The following is a 22,953-nucleotide window of genomic DNA, read 5'->3' as shown; positions in this document are numbered from 1 at the left end:
GCTCCTCCGTCCCCAACCCGACTGTATCACATAGCCTTTTAAGTTCCTTTAAAGGAATTATCACTATGTGAAGTTACGTGGTTTGTCATCTTTCTACCCTACTAGAATGTAAGCCCCAGGAATTTTATTTTGTTTCTTACTTTACTCCCATTGCCCACATATAGGCTTGGCATGTGGCTGGCATTCAGTACATGAATAACTCCAAAGGCTATGGTTCCAGTCATCACATTGTACTGCCCAAAGGGCAGTAGGAATCATTGAGGGCAGTAGGAATCATTGAGTATCTTAAGAATTTGGGGTCCTACGGCGTGGCCATTTCTGCCCAATGTAGGCCTCCTCTAATGGGTAATATATATATATATTTTAATCTTTTTTGAGGAAGATTAGCTCTGAGCTAACTACTGCCAATCTTCCTCTTTTTGCTGAGGAAGACTGGCCCTGAGCTAACATCTGTGCCCATCTTCCTCTGCTTTATACCTGGGACCCCTACCACAGCATGGCTTTTGCCAAGCGGTGCCCTGTCTGCACCCAGGATCCGAACCGGCGAACCCCAGGCGGCCAAGAAGCAGAATGTGCGAACTTAACTGCAGCGCCACCAGGCCAGCCCATAAAGGATAATCTTTGCTTAGGAGCTTTTCTCATTGAGTTGGCTCATGCCTTGTCAGATCTAAATCATGATGTGAGGCTTTCTGTCCAAATGGGATTATAAGAGCCTGGACTTGGGTAGTAGGAGTAGAAAAAGAGTGGCAGGTATAAATCTTAGAAATATTTTAGAAGAATCACAGGACTTAGATACTGAAGGAGGAGTCAGAAACATTGGGCAGAATTGAAATCCTGAGGTGGCATTAACAGAAATGTAAACATTGGGAAGGGAAGCCACCTTTGTCAGAAAGAGAAGATGACTTTGGTTTTCTGTGTTTGAGGTAGAGGTTTAGCAAAGGTGAAAAATGTTTTCTTCAAGAGACTTTTATTTTTACTGATTTTTAGATGAATGTTTTTAAGGCATTTCTGAATGTTTAACGTCACAAATAATTTTACATTGTATTTGTAGGAGCATCCAGAGTGTGACAGGGCCCACTGTGTAATTATAGTTGAAAGTGTTACAGATGAAATGCTGCTTAGTTTGCAAAAGTTACATTTTCATACACAAACAGCGTTCATTGTTTTGTGTTCAGCTATTGTATTTTTATATAATGTTTGTGACTGTGTTAAGACTGTTGTTCTTAGCAGTTATGCTTTAAAAAAGTATGTCCCTTTCCTACAGCACTGTTTTTCCACAATCAGAAATAACCGTTGCAAGTTAGCTCATGCTTAATTAAGTATACTCATACATATGTTTTAGCATGTGTATAAACTGAAACCAAAGTTTTATTTAAAAAGTACTTATTCTTAGTATGAGCAATGCAGTCTATTCTATTTATACTGTTTCATTTTTTTCCTCCTAAATGCTGGAAGAAGTCCACTAAATTGATTTCACACCCCACTAATGGTTCACAATACACAGTTTGAGAAGCACTTCTGCTAGAGTTTTTTGTGCATTAAAATGAATTAATCCTTCCTTTTTTCAAATCAAATGGCCTTTTCTCTCAGAACAGCTGTTTTCAACATCCTGAAACCAATCGACCAGATAAATTTGTAGGACTATGAATAATTTAAAATTTATTTATTGTCCCAGAAGTATTGACCTTTTAAGGGAGTATGCTGGTTCATGTAAATGAATCTCTAAATGATATTTTAGAATATATAATAAAGTGAAGTAGGGAAAGTATAGGAATTGAGGAAGGATGTTTTTCCAACTTCCAGTGGCCTCTGTCTCGTCACAGTGAAACCCAGGCCTCATAGGAATAAATAGAATAATCATAGCTAGTCTTTTAACCTTTGACCTTTAGCTCATCCCCAGGGCTTGCACAATTGTTAATAAAATATTCAAGCCAGCCGTGAGCTCCGTCCTTACACAGCATATAATAAATGCCTTTGGCTCTGAGGAGCATGCTTTTTTTCGGAGGGTTTAGAGTAAGCTGAAAAGTTTTAAGCCACCTTTGAGGCAGGAGTAAGGGAAGAGCCTTTATTTCTTGCCAGAAGCTGAAACACTTAGAGATTTTCCTTAAAATAAAGGTAATTAAAATTTTTGTAGCACTTTATATTTTGTGAGTGCTCTACATAAATTATCTAGTACTAGGAGTCCTAAACTCAGGTGCCAAGCAGATGAGGATAATGTGTGAAATTGCGTGAAAGGACAGTAGTGGTACCAATGAAAAACCAGTGAGTCCATGCCCTGCCTAAAGGTAATCAAAATCAGATTAAAAACAAATAACCCCCCCACCCCTACCCACAACATTGTATTAGCTGAGTGACATCTGGGGAGTCTAGGTTTTGCTTTGTGTAACTTTCATCACAGCTCTATAAGACAGGCTTGTGATCTTCTATATTTTATAGCTGAAGTTAGAAGTGTTAAGTGACAGTTCCAGGATCACCATGCTGATAAGTGGAAGTATTGGAATTTAAACCTAAGTCCTCTGACTCTAGATCCTGTGCCCTTTATGTGACTTTATGCTCTCAATCAGGAATTGTTTCATTTTTTTCCTAAATGGCCAGATAGTAAATATTTTTAGCTTTGTATGACATATGATCTGTCTCACCTACTGTAATCCCCATTCATCCATGGGGGATATGTTTTAAGACCTTCAGCAGATGCTTGAAACCATAGATGGTACTAAACCCTATAGGTACTGTGTTTTTTCCTATACATGCATATTTGAGGTGTGACAGCAAAAATGTATTTCTTTTTCTTCACAATTTCATGGATAGAAGATTTGTTCTTACTGTGGATCTTAGCAAGCTCAGCATACAATTTTATTTTTTCTCCTTAAGTCGAAAACTTTCACTTTTTCACTTAAAGAAAGTGCTTTATGACTTCTCTTTGGCATATCTGAATTGCTAGCATCACTACTCTTGTGCTTTGGGGCCGTTATTTAGTAAAACGAGGCTTACTGGAACACAAGCACTGCGATACGGAGACAGGCGATCTGATAATCTAGACACCTACTAAGTGACTAATGGGTGGGTGGCATATACAGCTTGGACACCTGGACAAAGGGATGATTTATGTCCTGGACAGGATGGAGCAGGGCAGCAGGAGATTTCATCACGCTAATCAGAATGGCACATGATTTAAAACTTATGATTGGTTATTTCTGGAATTTTCCATTTAATATTTTTGGACCATGGTTGACTGTGGGTAGCTGAAACTGAGGAAAACAAAACCGTGTTAATAAGCGGGGACTGCTGAATACAGCTCTGCCATTGTAGCACAAAAACAGCCATAGATGATACCTAAATGAATAAGGGTGCCTGTTTTTCGGGCTTGGGGGAGAGGTGTGCCTGTGTTCTGATAAAACTTCATGTACAAGACAGGTGGCTGCAATATTTGGCCCTGGGGCTCTGGTTTATTGACCACTGCTTTAAATCCCTACTCTAAATGAAATATGAAGAGCAAAGCCAGAGATGGAAGGCTTAGGAAAAGATAAACAGTATTTGATTTTATAGGATGTACTTTTGACTTGGTGAGACACTTCAGAGCCTCTCAGTTCAGAAACTAAAGAGAATTAACAGTGGATATGAGAACAGGGAAGGAAATAGAGGGTAGAATATTAATAAGAGCTAGAATTTTTTGAGCACATATTGTGCCAGGCACTGTTCTAAACACATAAATTAATTCATAATGTTTATTACCACAACAACTGTATGATATAGCTATTACTATTTTCATCTCCATTTTTTAGACGAGAACAATAAAGTACAAAGTGGTTAACTCACCCAGTATCACACAGCTAGAAAGTGAAAGAGCTGGAATTTGAACTCAAGGAAGAGGAAACTGGAGAAAGAAGATGAAAATGTAAAACTTGTGGAAATTTGAAACACAGGAAAAGCCTTTGGGTAATGAAAAGAATTGTGGGGTAAAATCGAAGTGTATCTAACACTAAAAATATCTTTGAAGGAGGCATAACAATATATAGATAATACTTGTACTTTTATTTTTTACCTTACTTAAAGAATACCTTGAAATACACATTATACTTAATTTGATTTTCTTGTAAACTTTAGAGCATGGATAAGTAAGGAAATATTTGGGTAAAAGAGCTCTGTTTCCCCCCATTTAGTCTTTAGAAAAACTGCTTTTCTCTCCTACTTTTCCCTCTTCTGGTGGGTGATCCTTCAGGTTTTTATTTGGGGTCCTTGGGAGTATTCTTTGACAGAGAAGTGTATTCCCCACCCTTTTTCGGGTTACACCAATGAAGAATTAACCTGAGCTCCATTCTGCAATGGCCGGGAAGAACTACCTTGCCTGCCTTCTCCCTTTTCCCCTAATCTCAATGGTTTGGGCAATTTCCCACCCTGAGCACATCAGATACTTTCATTCCTCTACCATGGCTTATGCTCTCTTGCTTTAAACCTCATCTAACAAACTCCCTTTGAGCCTTAGGACTTAATTCATATATCACAGATGTCATCTTTAACCTTTTCTCCCTGCCAGGTGACATTAATCTTTCTCTTACCTTGCTTTCTTACTGCTCTGAACATAACACTTTCTTGGCTTTTATCACATTATTTTGCAGTTGTTTACAGTTTTTCTGTGAGCTTGTCAGCTTCTCAGACACAAGTAATAATTTTTTTATCTTTATATTTTTAGCGTATGTTATAGAAATAATGTATTAATATATTTTTGAATGACTAAGTAGAAGTCATGGGTGATATATTAATAGGTGAAAGGAGAATGTTTTGAAAATCAGAGATTTCCCAATAATATACTGTTAAAAAAATGATTAAAGAAGACAATTTAGGTAATACAAACAAATTTTATTTAATACTTCATAAAGTAGACAGTCTCCTTTGGGGGAACTGTAAAATGTGGCAGAGGGCAAGAAGCTTTTATAGGGTAAGGAATAAAAAACAAGGAAGACACAAATACAAAGTATCTTATTGACTGGGGCCACATAGTCAGTTTTGTTTGGGGTGAGAAGGCCCAGAGTCGGCTTGGTGTTTAGGGATTGACTGGATGTACTACATTCCTGGTCAAGTGGAGCATTTACAGGGACAAAAAAGTTATATAAGTTTTGGTTTGCTGATGTGGCACCTTGGGCAGGAGCAGCTCCATTTTGGGCCTGGAAAGTTATTTCAATAATATCTTGAATATGAATGAGGAAGAGACTGATGAAAAATTGAAGACTGTTGGTAAATGAGATATTTGACAAAAAAGAGGATGGGAATGAAGTTTTCTTTTTTAATCTCTAGTTTATGGGCAGGAATTCTGCTTCTTAAAGGCTGCTGTGGAGAATTCCTAGTCTAACAGGTTAAATGATAATTCGTCAGTTCAAACAGTACATTTTAGTAATTCATCTGGGCTAGCGTTTCTGAATTTGAGTGTTAGGATATGGGTAAGGGCTGCAGTGTTGTGGAACAGATCTACAGAACACTAAGTAATTTATATTCCCAAGGCTCTTCTTTTAAATTAATGTCGGGTTAAAAGAGAATGTGGGCTTCAGACAGTGTATGTGAAGTGTGTTATGGGCTATGGTTTGAATGAGTTTTGAAAACCAAAGTTGTGGATCTAAAGATAAATGTTATATTATGATATAATAAGGAATATATATTTGGTCTTCATCCCCAGTTCCTGCACAGAGCTCCTAAACCCTTGTAATTTCCTGAGTGGTAAGGTTGATAGCAACATCTTTTGTTATAATATTTAGTCTTAGTCCTAGATTCCTGACACAAGATTTTCTAGAGTGATAAGGGTGTGTTTTTGTGTGCTAATGAGATGACTGGTGACTGGATAGCTTTAGGATCGGGGCTGGTCACCAGAAAGACCAAAAAACATGATTAAGTGTTCAAACTTTCAGTCCCACCCCTGGACCTCCTCAGAGGTCCTGAGAGAGGAGAGCACCTGGAGATTGAGCTAATCACCCATGATTTAGTCAGTCATGCCTACGGAAGGAAACCTTTGTTTGCCCCTAAACTACGGAAGTTGGAGAGCTTCTAGGTTGGTGAACATATCAAGGTGCTGGGAGGATGTCATGCCTAGACAGGGCATGGCAGCTCCTCTGCTTCCCCCTTCCATCTGACTGTTCTTGGGTTGTATCCTTTATAAGCCAGTAATAGTAAGTAAAGCACTTTACTGCGTTCTGTGAGCCAGTTTAGCAAAGTATAGAACCTGAGGAGGAGTTGTGGGAAACTCCAGCTTTACAGCCAGTTGATGAGAAGTACAGGTGGCCCTGACTTGTATTTGGTGTCTTAAGTGGGGGCAGTCTTGTGGAACTGAGCCCTGTTAACCTGTGGGGTGTGATGCTAACTCCTGGTAGTTTGTGAGAGAATTGAATTGAATCGAATTATTGGACACTAAGTTGGTGTTCAGAGAGTTGGAGAATTGCTTGGTGTGGAGAAACTGCCCCTCCCCCTACATTTGGTGTCAGAAATGTTCTGTGGGTAGAAACAGATCTTACTAATAGACATTCTTTTTAAAAGTATGTTTACTGAACTGTGGATAAAAATTTAGATTAGATAAAGCCACTAGGGTTAAACAGTAAACCCCACAGCTTTACAGATAGGCATTATACTGCTGCATTGTTTTAATGCTGCTTAACTAACCTCAGTTTTAAGAGAATATTTTTAGTCAGATATTCATCATTGGATTTAAATACAATGGCCCCTTCTTTTTTTTTTTCTGATTTCTGTTCACTAAATGAATAGAATTCTGTTGATTTTTTCCAAAATTAGTTTTGTATCAGTGATTAAATGGATAACACTGTTGCTATTACATTCTTCTTTTAAGTAGTTAAAACTTTAGGCAAGCTATAAAATTCGATGACTTAATTAATGGGCTAAAGCTTGGAGCTGTATGGGATCTTTTTGTGTGTTTTTAAGCTGCCATTGTCTGAAACGCATTTGTGTTGACTAATGCTTTTGCAGTTTAACTTTATTTCTTGGCTTCTTCATGTCAAGAGCCATGTATTTTAGCCAGGCACAGGAAATATGTCCCCATCGTGGGTTTAGTTGATTTTCAGATTACAAAGTGTTATACGGTAACAGTTTTATGAGAGATTTGAGATCATTTCCAGCAAACATAAGCTCTTTATTTTAGAACTGTTTAGTTAATAAACTTTTGCGTCAGAATTTCAAGGAAATTATGTTGCTACTCAACTTAAAAAGTTTTTGAACCTCCCAATGTTTTATTTGGTAAAAGACAGGTTTTCTTTCCTCTGTTTTAATGGACTTCCCTGCTTTTTTTTCTTTCTGCTTCCTCCCTCCGTTCTTTCATTCTAACTATCTTTATTGTAAAATAAAACGGAAAAAGTCACACAAAACAAATGGATGGCTTAATTATCTATTACAAAATAACACCCTTGAAACCACCACCCAGGTCAAGAAATAGGGCTTTGTAGTTCCTCCCAGAAGTTCCTTCCACCTGCCTCATCCCACTCACAACTCCCGCTCTCATCTCATCAGTAACTATTATCCTGACTTTTCTAGTATCACCTTCTTGCATTTTATATCGTTTTATTCTCCAAATATTTATCCTTAGACACTATAAGTTAGTCTTGCCAATTTTTATAAAGTTTGATAAATTATTAAAATCTCTTGATCTATAGGTTCCCGTTCCATCTCTGTTTTCTTTAAAATTTACCTGTTGAACTTGGGCCATTTGAGTTTGCCACTGTCTACATTGTCCTGATTGAATATTCATGGTATGATTCAGCATGTTCCTCTATCCTCTGTATTTCTTGCAAAGTGGCAGCTGGATTCAGAGACTGGAATAGTCTCAGGTTTTATCTTTTTTTCAAGGCTATCCAAGGCACATAACGTCTGGCTCTCTTTTTCTTATTTTAGCAGCTATTGATGCTTACTGCCTATAGTAATTCATTGAGTTTGCAAAATGGTAACATTCCAGTTGTATCATTTCTTTTTCGTTTATTAGTTGGAGCGCTAATATAAAGAAACACTTCCTTTCATCTGATATTTGGTTACATAGAGGTACATGTGGGAAGGTCGGAATCAATGTTTTTTGCCTGTTTTCAATAGGGTATTGGTCCCCTCTCATCCTCTGAAGGTAACCAATTCTTTTTTATTCTGCATCATTATGAATTCATGGATTTAAATATATTTCATGAGTTTCAGTACATTGCATTGTATTGAAACTCAAATTGTTCCCTCTTTTTTTTTTTTTTAAAGATTTTACTTTTCCTTTTTCTCCCAAAGCCCCCCAGTATATAGTTGTGTATTTTTAGTTGTGGGTGTTACTGAACCTGAAGTGAGTTCGCTCACCCATTGCGCAGCAAGCCATTCTCTGACACCGGGTGTGGTGGAAGAAAGTAGGAATTTTATTTTTGCACAGCGCCGAGCAAGAAGAGAGGGCAGCTAACGCTCAAATCCCAGACTCCCCGAAAAGCTAAAAGGAAGGGTTTTTATTTGGGGTTTTAGGTAGGGGAGGGGGAGCATATGGCCTTGCTGGTCGGAGCTTTCCCACCAGCTTGTCTTTGGCCTTGAGACACTTACAGAGAGGAGGGAGCTTGTGACCTTGCTGGTCAGCAGCTTTCCCACCAGCCCATATCTCTTCGAGGGAGGAGATAGTCCAGGTGCTTGTCGTTGACGGTGTTTGTCTCCATGGAGGATAGTGGATTCTGGAGCCAGGAAGCCAGAGAGTCAGCAGGGAATGAGTGTTTTGGTTTTAACCCCATATATGCTGGGTTTAATGTGGGTAAACTGATATCAGGGTTGATATCATGGGTACTTCCAGTCGTGGCACGTGGGACACTGCCCCAGCATGGCCTGATGAGCAGTGCCATGTCAGCACCCAGGATCCAAACCAGCGAAACCCTGGGGCACCAAAGCAGAGCGTGCGAATCCAACCACTCAGCCATGGGGCTGCCCCAAAATTGTTACCTCTTTGATGAGTGGGAACTCTTCACTTTGGCTCCTGGGTCATTTTGACCTGGCCCTAGTAGTCTTCCTTGATATCTGATATAAGAAGATGTTCCAGGATCATCATACATTTCTTGTCCCATACCTGGAATCAGCTATTTTTCTCAGAAGTCTTGGTTTCTTTTAGTGAGAAATGGTATTTTAAGACCACAATTTGCATGCTATGTGTGCTCATTACTATTGAATTGCTCATAGCTAGAAAATGTGTGTGCCAGCCCTGGTAGTCTAGTGGTTAAGGTCCCGTACTCTCCCTGCTACAACGTAGTTTTTTTCCAGTTCAGGGAACCACACTACCCATCTGTTGGTTGTCATACTCTGGTGACCATATTGTTGCTGTGATGCTGAAAGCTGTTCCATCAGTATTTCAAATACCAGCAGGGTCACCCATGGTGGACAGGTTTCAGTGGGCCTTCTAGATCAAGACAGACTAGGAAGAAGGACCTGGCCACCCACTTCCAAAAAATTCGGCCATGAAAACCCTATGAATAGCAGCAGAGCATTGTCTCATGGAGCACCGGAAGGTGAGAGGATGTTTGGTGCAAAAAAGACCAGGCAGAATTCCCCTCTGCTATTCACATGGTCACTAGGAGTCGGAATCTACTCGAGGGCACTAACAAAAAAAGGAAATGTGTATGTATATATTTAAGGACAAAATACCTAATGAATTCATATTGATGCTTTTAAATTCAGGAGTACAGAAGATTTATTTGAATTGTTTTTCTTTTACATCTGTAGCTCCTTTCTTTTACAAGAGACTCCTGATTCTCAAGGACACAGATGACAGAACTAGAATATCTCATAATTACTCATTTGTTTTATTACAACTACTAGAGTCTTAGAAAAACAGTACTAATGTTACCACCAATATTATTACTGAAGTTATTAAAACAAATTTGTTGCATATGCTATTATTCTCACCCATTTTTTAAAATTGTTGTATTATGTCTGCATTTTCTGAGCATAAAACAGATATTCTCTTTCTTTTAGCCATTATGTGTTTTTAGTTCCACAGGTAACTATATAATTAATGATCACCACAAGTCTAGATTGATGTCTTTCTAACCATTTTGGTTGTTTGAAACCTTCTCTAGTAGATTCCTCAGGAAGAGTATATTGGCACAATATTCTCTAAGTTCTTGCATGTTGATCACAATTTGTGTATACTTGGAATCCTGTATACTTGGAACTGAGTTTTGCTGAATATAAAATCTTTGGCTCATACCTTCTTTCCTTGAGTATCTTAATTGTGTTAATCCATTTTCTTCTGGCATAAAACATTATTGTGGAAAAGTTTAGTAATCCTTTAACCTTCTTTGTCTTAGAAGTCTTTTTTTCCTAGATGCTCAAAGGATTTTTTGCCCCTTAACCTCCGTTCATTTTACTAGCATATGCCTTCATATTGGTTATCCAGGGTTAATATTCTCAGGTACATGGTGTGTTCTTTCAGTATGTAAATTCACATTTTTTTTCTGTGTCAGCAACATTTTCTTGAATTACAGGTTTTAGAATTTGTTCTGTTGCTTTTCTTTGATTTTCTTCAGCGACTCCTTTTATCCATATGTTGGATATTCTTTGCCTGTCTTCAATATTCATCATTATTTTTTCAATCCCTTTTTATCTCTTCATTAAAAAAAATTTTTTTCAAAGAGAAATACTGTATGATCCCACTTATATGTGAAATCTGGAAAAAAAAATCAGAAAACCAAACTCATAGAAAAAGATCAGATTTGTGGTTACAGGAGGTGAAGGGTAGAGGGTGGGGGAATTGGATGAATGTAATCAAAAGGTACAAATTTCCAGCTATAAGATAAGTACTTGGGATGTAATATACAACATGATGACTATAGTTAACACCTCTGTATGGTATATTTGAAAGTTGCTAAGAGAGTAGATCCTAAAATTTCTCATCACAAGGAAAAAAATATTTTTTTCTTTTCTTTTTTTTTGGGTGTCTATATGTGGTGATGGATGTTAACTAAACTTATTGGGATGATCATTTTACAGTATATGTAAGTCAAGTTGTGTTGTACTCCATTAAATTATATATGCAGTATGTCAATTATATCTCAAACCTGAAAGAAAAAATGTTTTTTCTTTTTCACTCTGTGTTTATTTGTGCTATGTTTCTTCTAGTTAGTTTTAGTTTCTGAAATTATTTTCCTTTTATTTCTCATTCTGTCCTGAGTCCTGTCACCTCGTTTCTCAGTTCTTCTAATTCTGATGCATGTTGTTATTTTATGTTTTATATCATTTTCTTAATGTCTTTTAGCTTACTTTGAAATAAAATGTTACAGTTTTGATCTGTTTTGTGGGCTTGTCTTTCTGGCATGCTTTCAGCGTATATTGCAAGGATATTCAACTGTTTGTTCTCTTTTTGCTTTTGATAACTTGACCTGAATACTGTTGTTCATTTATTGCTCATTTTTATGTGAAATTAGTTTTCCTGAAATTTTAAAATGAGGTAGGATTCAGTATAAAGTTTTTTTTTTGTTTTTTTTTTTTTAACTTCAGAGCACTCCCTCTTCTGTTGTTTCTGTGTAGTGTTTTTGCTTTCTGAGATTTCTTGGCTACATATCCTGGTGTCCTTGGGCTGCTGAATTTTTATTCGATTTCCATCACTCTCTCTTTAGTTTGGAATCTTGTCTTAGAAGGAGCCTTGGCCAATTTTGAGAATTCACATAGATTCAACTGCTTCAGCCTTTTCAGTCCTACTTACTACTGTCTGTATACATTTGCCTGGGATTGGAGAGGGCAGAGCCCTTCCTTGTTTCAGTTGCTATTCAGATTGGCTCATGTTGCTTTCCAGTGAATACTTGCTTCCATTAGCTTTCTTCTGCATAGATGATGCTACTATGCCGATCTTATAACTGTTGACTTTGCTGTTATATCTGCCACCATCCTTCCATAGTCTCTCCAATCTGTTTTTTAAAAAGAAGTAAAATAGTTCATACATAATTTTTCCTCTCATTCCTTCCCTTATTCTATATCTATTGCCATTGCTTGATGCATATGTTTCCCTTAGACTGTTGGTTGACATGGAAGAAACTAGTGCTTACTAAGTCACCACTGTGTGCCAGATATTCTGCTGAGGGAACTTTATATGTATTTTTGTTTAATTCTAGCTACACATCCCTGAACTATGAGTATTGTTATCTCCATTCGTAGGTACAGAAAACTAAGCACAGATTAGGTGAGTTGTAGGAAGTCATGTAACAGAGTTCAGATTCAAACGAAGTCTAAGTCCATCTTCTTTCCATTATGCTATACATCCTCCCTGACTGATTTCTTTTCTGCTCTTTTCCAGTTTATCTTCTGTTTGTTATTTGTGTGTTTTTGTTTTCTTGCACCAGAATGATTTTTCCAATATGCATATCTAATCATACTGCTTTCCTTTTGCTAACGTTTTTTGGTTGGTTTATCTGCACCTTCAAAAATAAACTTCTGTTTTTTAGTATGAAATATAAGACCCTTTAGAAACTCATTCTTCTTACTTCCTACCCTCTCATCTCCTGATTCCATCCTGCTTTCTAATTCTAACTACCAGGAGTTCCTTCTGTGTGGAATAACCTGCTTTTTTGTTTGCCTACTGAATTCTTCTTCAACCTTTAAGATTCAGTTCAAGGTTACTTCCTATGAAGAGTGAGAGTCAAACTGATTTCTGGGTTTCAGAGAAGAAATTAACTGTATGTTAATTTGTAATGATTTTCTAAGACCATTTTTCAAATTCAGCTAGGGTCCATTTCCATCTTATTTTCATGATTTTTGTTTTCTTTTGTAGACTTCAAACTGTAGGAACTCAGATGATGCATATAAAAGTGGTGAAGATCCCATGTGCTTCTCTTTATTCTCTAGGGGGCTAGCATATTGTTTATTTAACTTATTTGTTCAACACAATTTAATTCAACTGTTTGAATCTATTCAACATCTGTGTCTATAGAACGAAGAAGGTGGTACTTCATATGAGTTATATATTTAAGATTCTCAGAGGTAGGAATAAGAGAGCATGTGTATAATTGGTGAATTGGACAGTTGATTGTACCTTAACTATTATAAAGGGTTCTTTTGTTTACTGGATTAGGTACTCTTTTTTTCTAGTTATTATTTCTGCTATTACCAAAATGCTGTTCTTTAAAAAGCTCCAGAGTACCCTATTGTATTATAATATGCAAAGATGTTTGTTGTTTGCTAATGCTTTTGACTTGACTTGACTTTATTCATTTTATTCCTTCTTGTATATATAATCAAAAGATTTCCTTTGTTCTAATTTTTTTTGCTGTCGATGTCCTTGCATAGTTGTATATCTTTATACATTATATGTACTCTTGTAGTAGTGTTGTGATGAATATTCCTTCAGTGTGATAGCCTAATATGATAGCGTGATTATGAAAATTTTATGTTCTTGAGTCAGTGGATGAACTTCAGGAGCATCTTGAATTTTTTGAGATTTCTATGTACAATTTTATGCATTTCTCTGGAAAAATAATCCCTAGCTTTTATCAAATTCTGACTGTTGTCTGTAACCTCCAAAAAGTTAAGATCTGTTGTTGCTGTTAAAAGGGATAGAGGATCTTTGTAGTGGACCCAAGCCATTCATTACTTTTAAATTAAGATATTTATAATATCAGTTGTAATGTATTGTCAGTCTTCTAAAGGATCTGTTGCTCTTTTTAAATTGACTTTTTCCTTTATGAACTTTGAGATACCATAGACTTGTGTATTAGTGTGTTTATTTTTTTTAACTAAAAAGTTGATTTCATCTTGTCAATATTTTGACAGTGATCAACTATATATATGTAATAACAAGCTTATTTTTTCCAGAAATGCGAGATAAAATGAGAAAATGGAGAGAAGAAAACTCACGAAATAGTGAGCAAATTGTGGAAGTTGGAGAGGAATTAATTAATGAATATGCTTCTAAGCTTGGAGACGATAGTAAGTTTATTTAATTTATCGTATTCTTGCTCAGCACATGTTCCATATATGGTTTTTAGTTTTTTTTAAAAACTATCTTTTATAACGTCTTTTCTGCTGTTCATTTCAGTCTATCTGTGATTTGTCACCTTTTTAAAAACTTTTCAGGAAGTTTAATGATACTTTATTTTAAGAGGGATTTATTGTGGCTGGTAGTAGTGAAGCTATCAAATGGGCTTTTTTTTTTTTAAAGTTTTTAACTGGAATAGTCGATGAGAGTTTTTTCTTTTTGAAGATTGGCACCTGAGCTAACATCTGTTGCCAATCTCTTTTTTTTCTTCTCCCCAAAGCCTCCAAGTACATAGTTGTATATTCTAGTTGTAGATCCTTCTGGTTGTGCTATGTGGAGTGCCACCTCAGCATGGCTTGATGAGTGGTACTAGGTCCATGCCCAGGATCCGAACCTGCGAAACCCTGGGCCACCGAAGCAGAGTGCGTGAACTTAACCACTCGGCCACAGGGCCGACCCCCCAAATCCCCAAATAGGCATTTTTATTTTAAAGCTCATGTGGCTGCAGTTCTGGTCTCGTGAAAATGTATTTCATAAAGAATCTTTTAAAACAGTAAAGGTGTTAAATAACTGGAAATTTTTTTACATAAAAATGTATTAAAATATTTTACATTGTTGAAAACATATAAGGATGCTTTCTTTCCTTAATTCCAGATATAATACGATAAATCAATTTTCAGTTATAAGTATAAATAACAGAACAAGAAGAATTCATTGTTTAATTTCTGTTGGGATATTTTTATATTAAATTGAGTTTTTTTTTATATGTATATCTAGTTTGGATCATATATGAGCAGGTGATGATTGCAGCCCTAGACTATGGTCGAGATGACTTGGCATTGGTAGGTATTTAAACTAATTATGTTTTATTTTATATTTAATTTGTTCCATGAATTATATGTAAGCAGTTAAGAATTAGTATATGGCTTGTACTGAATGCTTTCTATAGCTCATTTTCAATGCTACTCTTAAGAGTGGGTGAGACTAACTAGATACTTTGGGACACAATGTGTTCTTAAATCTTTTTAGTAATTCTGGGAACTAGGTAGTATCCCAGTTTTACGGAAGAGGTTAAATTAGTTGGTGAAGGTTATCCACTTAATAGGTGAATTATGCTATATTATAGAGTTTACACTAAGAAGCAGATAGTTTAAAACAAGTTTATCTTTTGGGTTGTTGAATGACTTTCATAGTATATAATGTTAAATACTATTTTGCAATATTGTAATTATATATCTTAAATTATTAGAAAATTCTAACGTGTACAGAACATGACTTAAAATACTAATACTGCTTTTAAAATAAAAGAATGATAATGGTATATTTTGAACACTTACTGGCTAGGCACTATGCTAAATGCTTTATTTAATCTTCACAATAATTTCTTAATTTGATTTGTCTTTGATATTATCATTGTATTTACTTTATTAATCAAGAAACAAAGGTCTCTATTCTTTTGTTCTATTGTTCTTATTATCCTGATTTCTTAAGTACTACTTCATGCTGCTTCCTCATTTAAGCCAAAAAGACTTACACAAAAACAGAAAGTAGAAATACCAGGAAAACACATGCATGTCTGAGTTAGCATTATCCTTTTCAGGGTAATTGCGTTAGCTGGTTATACATATAATTCCAGTGGTACTGCCAGTGGTAAAAAATATTCCACAAAACCTTTTTGGATTACCTTCAGAACCTATGAGACACACATAGTCTTTTGAGTATTCACAGAGGTACTAGCTTATATCTTGAGGGAAATTTTGCATTGTTTTTTTTTGAAATAGCCAAATGCCATTTGATAAAGTAGGAGATCAAATTAGATAATAATATTGATAAAGCAGGAGATCAAATTAAATGATTTTTTTACAGCACACTATTTTTTAATGGTTCAGAATTTGTGCACAGTTTAGCTGATAAGTTGTATGAGTTTTGCATGATGTCAAAGAAATAACTTAATATTATCTTCAGTTTTGACTAACTTGAATATTTTTCTTAGCCTGGCAAATATTCAATCACAGACTTTGAAGCTATACTTCCAGATTGTATTAAAACTTATTTTGTTACTGGTTAATAGTTTCTTCACTAGTTAAAGGCATCTCTTGGTCACTTATGGGCCACTAGAATGGACCGTTTTTATAATCCTTACCGTTTCTAGCACTTCCAAGACTTTTATAATTCCTCATATGTTGCTGTAGACGTGATAGGTATTCAGTTAATATTTGATTATTTATTAGGTTGAGTTGATGGGTGAATTAAGGAGATTGGTCCTCCATAGATATTGTGCCTGTATTTTATGACCCCAAATCAGGACATGTGTGCTGACAGCATGATTGATTAATATGTGATTTCAACAAGGCAAAATTAAACAGAGAATTAATGGTATTAGCTAGGGACTTGAGAATACTATGAAAGAACTTAATTTTTATCAGGAGAATGTTTATGCAGTAGTTAGGAAGAAAAGGCTAGGAAACTGTTTACAGGCATTTAAGTAGGGCCTAACACATTATGGAAGCAATTTTTAGAGGAGTAATATGGTAATAGGATTTGAAGAATTATTAGGGGACCCATGATCTGCTCATTTTCCCAGTTAAAAGCATAATTAGTCTCTGAGAACTGATTTTTACCCTCTCTGTAATTTCAGAATTATTCTTCCACCCTATTGTTCATTACTGATTAATTTCACTTTGTGTCATTAGATCACACTAATGAAATTAAAAAGATACATTGAAAACAATGTAGGCATTCCATCTAGCTCATTTAGTGTATGTAATGTAATTACTACTCTTCAAATCTTTTTTACCAATTACTTTTTCAGTTTTGTCTTCAGGAGTTGAGAAGACAGTTCCCTGGAAGTCACAGGGTCAAGCGACTAACTGGAATGAGGTTTGAAGCCATGGAAAGGTAACTGAATCTTGTAAACAGGGTAATCCTGTTTTAAAATGGCAGACATGGGGCCTACATTTAGGCCCTCCCATACCCATAGGAGCATCATTAATTTTGTAAGATCTTTTGCGACTGAGCTTTGGAATAGTGTCAGAGTGCTTCTCACTATAAATCCTGCTACTTCCCAGTAAATAGGATTTGACGTAGGAGTTTAATCCATTTAGTATCTCTGGTCTAGTGAAATGGAACCATGCTTGAAGTGAGAACTGGCTTCAAATTGTGGTGCTAGGATCTATTACCTGTTGATCTGACAAATTATTTAACTTCTTTAAGCCCTTTCGGCCTCACTCCTTTGTAAAAAGAGAACATTACCAACTTCTCAGGGTTGTTTTGGGAATTAGTAATGATATATTACCTTCACAGGCACTCAAGGTATAGAGGTTATTATTCTTTCTTTTTTATTGAGATATAATTGACACAAAACATTATTAGTTTCAGGTGTACAACATAATGATTTGATATATGTATATATTGTGAAATGATTGCAACATAAAGTTAACATCCATCACCACACAGTTAAAATTTTTTTTTCTTGTGATTACAACTTTTAAGATCTACTCTTTTAGCAACTTTCAAATATACGACACAGTATTTTTAACTATAGTAACCATGCTGTACATTACATTTCCAGGACTTATTTCTCTTTCAACTAGAAGTTTGTACCTTTTGACCACCTTCACCCATTTCACATACCCCCCACCTCCACCTCTGGGAACTGCCAATCTGTTCTTTGTGTATGAGTTCGGATTCTTTATGATTTTGCATGTAAGATCATATAGTATTTGTCTTTTTTGGTCTGACTTATTACAATGCCCTTATGGTCCATCCAGGTTGTCATAAATGGCAGAATTTCCCTTTTTTATGGAAGAGTAATATTCCGTTGTATGTATATCACAACTTCCTTTTTTTCCTTTTTTTAAAGAATATTAGCCATGAGCTACCATCTGCTGCCAATTCTCCTCTTTTTGCTGAGGAAGATTGGCCCTGAGCTAACATCCATGCCCATCTTCCTCTGTTTTATATGTGGAACACCTGCCACAGCATGGCTTGATAAGCAGTGGGTAGATCTGCTCCCGGGATCCAAACCAGCTTGATAAGTGGTGGGTAGGTCCGCACCTGGGAATCGGAACTGATGAACCCTGGGCCGTGGAAATGAAATGTGGGAACTTAACCACTGCACCACTGAGCTGGCCCCCATTACATTCATCTGTCAATGGACACTTAGGTGGCTTCCATGTCTTGGCTGTTGTAATAATGCTACAGTGAACTTGAGGGTACAAATATCTTTTCAAGATAGTGATTTTGTGTCCTTTGGATAAATATCCAGAAGTAGAATTGCTGGATCAAATGGTAGTTCTGTTTTTAATCTTTTTAGGAAGCTCCATACAGTTTTCCTTAGTGGCTGTACCAATTTACATCCCCACCAGCGGTGCATAAGAGTTCCCTTTTCTCTATGTCCCTGCCAACACTTATATTTTCTCTTTTTGATGTGACCATTCTAACACGTATGAGGTGATATCTCATTGTGGTTTTGATTTGCATTTCCCTGATGATGTGTGAGGCTGAGCACCTTTTCATGTACCTGTTGGCCATTGTATGTCTTCTTTGGAAAAATGTGTTTGCAGTTTCACTGCCTGTTTTTCACTTAGATTGTTTGGTTTTTTGCTGAGTTGTATGAGTTCTTTATATGTTTTGGATATTAACCCCTTATCAGATAGAAGATTTGCAAATATTTTCTCCCATTCTGTGTGTTGCCTTTTCATTTTGTTTATGGTTGCCTTTGCTATACAGAAGCTTTTTAGTTTGATGTAGTCTCACTTGTTTATTTTTGCTTTTACTGCCTTTACTTTTGGTGTCAAATCCAAAAAATCATCACCTAGACTGAGGTCAAGGAGCTTACCTCGTATGTTTTCGTTTTGGAGCTTTATGGTTTCAGGTCTTAACGTTCAGGTCTTTAATCCATTTTGAGTTGATTTTTGTGTATGGTGTAAAGACAGTGGTCCAGTTTCATTCTTTTGCATGGAACTGTCCAGTTTTGCCAACACCATTTATTGAAGAGGCTATCCTTACCCCATTTTATGTTCTTAGCTCCTTTGTTGTAAATTAATTGACCATATATGCATGGGCTTATTTCTGGGCTCTCTGTTCTGTTCCATTGATCTGTTTGGTTTTTAAAAATTTTATTTATTTTTTATTTTATTGAGGTCATAATAGTTTATAACATTGTGAAATTTCAGTCGTACATTATTATTTGTCAGTCAGCCTAGGTATGTGCCCCTTTACCCCTTATGTCCACCCCCTAACCCCCTTCCCCTCTGGTAACCACTAATCTGTTTTCTTTGTCCGTGTGTTTGTTTATCTTCTACATGTGAGTGAAATCATACAGTGTTTGTCTTTCTCTGTCTGGGTTATTTCACTTAGCATAATACCCTCAAGGTCCATCCATGTTGTTGCAAATGTTGCAAATGGCTGAGTAGTATTCCATTGTGTATATAGCATGTCTTTATCCATTCATCAGTTGACGGGCATCTGGGTTGCTTCTGTATCTTGGCCATTGTGAATAATGCTGCAGTGAACATAGTGGTGCATAAGTCTCATTGAATTGTTGATTTCAGGTTCTTTGGATAAATACCCACTAGTGGGATAGCTGGGTCATGTGATATTTCTGTTTTTAATTTTTTGAGAAATCTCCGTTTCCATTTCCATAGTGGCTGTATCAGCTTGCCTTCCCACCAGCAATGTATGATTGTTCCCTTTTCTCCACATCCTCTCCAACATTTGTTATTTTTTGTCTTGGTAATTGTAGCCATTCAACAAGTGTAATGTGATATCTCATTGTAGTTTTGATTTGCATTTCCCTAGTGATTAGTGATGTTGAACATCTTTTCATGTGCCAGTTGGCCATCTGTATATCGTCTTTGGATGAATGTCTGTTCATATCCTCTGCCCATTTTTTGATTGAGTTGTTTGTTTTTTGTTGTTGAGTTGCATGTGTGTTCTTTATATATTTTGGAGATTAACCCCTTGTCGGATATATGATTTGCAAATATTTTTTTGCAGTTGGTTGTTTGTCTTTTTGTTTTGTTCCTGGTTTCCTTTGCCTGGCAGAAGCTCTTTAGTCTGATGAAGTCCCATTTGTTTAGTTTTTATTTTGTTTTCCCTTGCCCAAGTAGACATGGTATTCGAAAAGATCCTTCTAAGACCAATGTCAAAGAGTGTACTGCCTGTATTTTCTTCTGGGAGTTTTATGGTTTCGCGTCTTGCCTTCAAGTATTTAATCCGTTTTGAGTTATTGTGTATGGTGAAAGATAATGGTCTACTTACATTCTTTTTCACATGGCTGTCCAGTTTTCCCAACACCATTTATTGAAGAGACTTTCCATTGTATGTTCTTGCTCCCTTTGTCAAAGAATGTGTCGTTTTATTTCTGGGCTTTCAATTCTGTGTCATTGATGTGTGTGTCTGCTTTTGTACCAGTACCATGCTGTTTTGATTACTATAGCTTTGTAGTATCTTCTGAAGTTTGGGATTGTGATGCCTCCAGCTTTGTTCTTTTTCTCAGGGTTGTTTTAACTATTCAGAGTCTTTTGTTGCCATATGTGAAATTTAGAAATCTTTGTTCTGTTTCTGTGAAGAATGTCATTGGAATTGTGTTTGGAATTGCTTTGAATCTGTAGATTGCTTTAGGTAGTATGAACATTTTAACTATGTTTATTCTTCCAATCCATGTGTGTGGAATATCATGCCATTTCTTTATGTCATCATTGATTTCTTTCAATAATGTCTTATAGTTTTCATTGTATAGGTTTTTCACCTCTTTGGTTAAATTTATTCCTAGTTATTTTACTCTTTTTGTTGTGATTGTAAATGGTATTGAATTCTATTTTTTTTTTTTTTTTGAGGAAGATTAGCCCTGAGCTAACATCTGCCACCAATCCTCCTCTTTTTGCTGAGGAAGACTGACCCTGAGCTAACGTCCATGCCCATCTTCCTTTACCTTATATTTGGGACACTTACCACTGCATGGCTTGACATGTGGTGCCATGTCCACACCCAGGATCCAAACCGGCGCACCCTGGGCCACTGAAGCAGAGTGTGCGAACTTAACCGCTGGCCACTGGGCCGGCCCAATGGGATTGTATTCTTGAGTTCTCTTTCTGTTAGTTCGTTACTATAGAAATGCAACTATTTTTATCAGTTGATATTGTACCCTGCAACTTTGCTATGGTTGTTGATTATTTCTCATAGTTGTCCAGTGGATTCTTTAGGGTTTTCTATATTTAGAATCATGTCATTTTAAAACAATTAGACTTTCACTTCTTCCTTGCCTATTTGGATACCTTTTATTTCTTTTTCTTACCTAATTGCTCTGGCCCAAACCTCCAGTACTAAGTTAAATAAGAGTGGTAAGAGTGGGCACTCTTGTCTTCTTCCTGTTCTCAGAGGGATGGCTTTCAGTTTTTCCCTGTTGAGTGTGATGTTGGCTGTGGGTCTGTGATATATGGCCTTTATTATGTTGAGGTACTTTCCTTCTATACCCATTTTATTGAGAGTTTTTATCATAAATGGGTGTTGGATCTTGTCAGATGCTTTCTTTGCATCTATTGAGATGATCATGTGGTTTTTATTCCTCACTGTGTTAATGTAGTGTATCACATTGATTGATTTGTGGATGTTGATCCATCCCTGCATCCCTGGCATAAATCGCACTTGATCATGATGTATGTTCCTTTTAATGTATTGTTGTATTTGATTTGCCAATATTTTGTTGAGGATTTTTGCAACTATGTTCATCAGCGATATTGGCCTGTAATTTTCCTTTTTTGTGTTGTCCTTATCTTGCTTTGAGATCAGGGTGATTTTGATCTCATAGGATGTGTTAGGAAGTGTTTTGTCTTCTCCAATTTTTGGAATAGATTGAGAAGTATAGGTATTAAATCTTCCTTGAATGTTTGGTGTAATTCTCCAGAGAAGCCATCTGGTCCTGGACTTTTACTTTGGGGGAGGTTTTTGATTATTGTTTCAATCTCTTTACTTGTGATTGTTCTGTTCAGATTCTCTATTCTTATTGATTCAGTGTTGGAAAGTTGTGTGTGTCTAAGAATTTATCCATTTCTTCTAGATTGTCCACTTCGTTGGTATATAGTTTTACTTTTTCTGCTTTTCCTCCCCAAATGCCCCCCAGTATATAGTTGTATATTTTAGTTGTGGATCCTTCTAGCAGTGGTACACCAGATGCCGCCTCAGCGTGGCCTGATGAGTGGTGCCATGTCCATGCCCAGGATCCGAACTGGTGAAACCCTGGGTCACTGCAGCGGAGCACATGAACTTAACCATTCGGCCACGGGGCCAGCCCAGCATATAGTTTTTCATACTATTCTCTTATAGTCCTTTGTGTTTCTGTGGTATCTCTTGTAATTTCTCCTAGGAGAAATTTCTAATTTTATTTATTTAAGCCTTCCCTCTTTTTTTCTTAGTCTGGTTAACGGTTTGTCAGTTTTGTTTCTCTTTGCAAAGAACCAGCTCTTCGTTTCATTGATCCTTTCTACTGTTTTTTTTTTTGGTTTCTATTTCATTTATTTCTGCTGTAGTTTTTATTATTTCCTTCCTTCTGCTGACTTTAGGCTTTGTTTCTTCTTCTTTTTCTCATTCTTTTAGGTGTAGTTTAAGATTGCTTATTTGAGATTTTCTTGTTTGTTAAAGTGGGCCTGTATTGCCATGAATTTCCGTCTTAAGACTGCTTTTGCTGTGTCTCATGTGACTTGGTATCGTATATTTTCATTTTCGTTTGTCTTCAAATATTTTTTAATTTCTTCTTTAATTTCTTGATTGATCCATTGGTAGTTCAGTAGCATGTTTTTTAGTCTCCACATATTTGTCTCTTTCCCAGCTTTTTCCTTGTAGTTGATTTCTAGTTTCATAGCATTACGGTTGGAAAAGATGCTTGATATGAATTCAGTCTTAAAGTTATTGATACTTTCCTTGTTTCCCAACATATGATCTGTCTTCGAGAATGTTCCATGTGCCCTTGAGTAGAATGTGTATTCTCCTGATGTGGT

General features: G+C 36.4%; 1 protein-coding gene across 2 annotated transcripts in view; it reads left to right on the top strand.

The window, feature by feature from the left end:
- The window catches only part of EMC2 (ER membrane protein complex subunit 2), a 59,349-nt gene that overhangs the window by 5,340 nt on the left and 31,056 nt on the right, over positions 1 to 22,953 (top strand). The window contains exons 2-5 of one of the 2 annotated variants that reach the window (XM_046642601.1): positions 3,783 to 3,936; positions 13,792 to 13,905; positions 14,732 to 14,796; positions 16,767 to 16,852. In XM_046642601.1, coding sequence (XP_046498557.1) covers positions 13,794 to 13,905; positions 14,732 to 14,796; positions 16,767 to 16,852 — 263 coding nt within the window. In that variant the 5' untranslated portion in view covers positions 3,783 to 3,936; positions 13,792 to 13,793. The remainder of the gene's footprint in view (positions 1 to 3,782; positions 3,937 to 13,791; positions 13,906 to 14,731; positions 14,797 to 16,766; positions 16,853 to 22,953) is intronic. The other variant, XM_046642599.1, reaches the window with a different exon arrangement.

This window comes from Equus quagga, chromosome 16 (assembly GCF_021613505.1).
Source record: "Equus quagga isolate Etosha38 chromosome 16, UCLA_HA_Equagga_1.0, whole genome shotgun sequence".
In the NCBI taxonomy this organism is placed as follows: domain Eukaryota; kingdom Metazoa; phylum Chordata; class Mammalia; order Perissodactyla; family Equidae; genus Equus; species Equus quagga.
The sequence above is the reverse complement of the archived record's forward strand: the minus strand, read 5'-3'. Positions and strand labels throughout refer to the sequence as shown.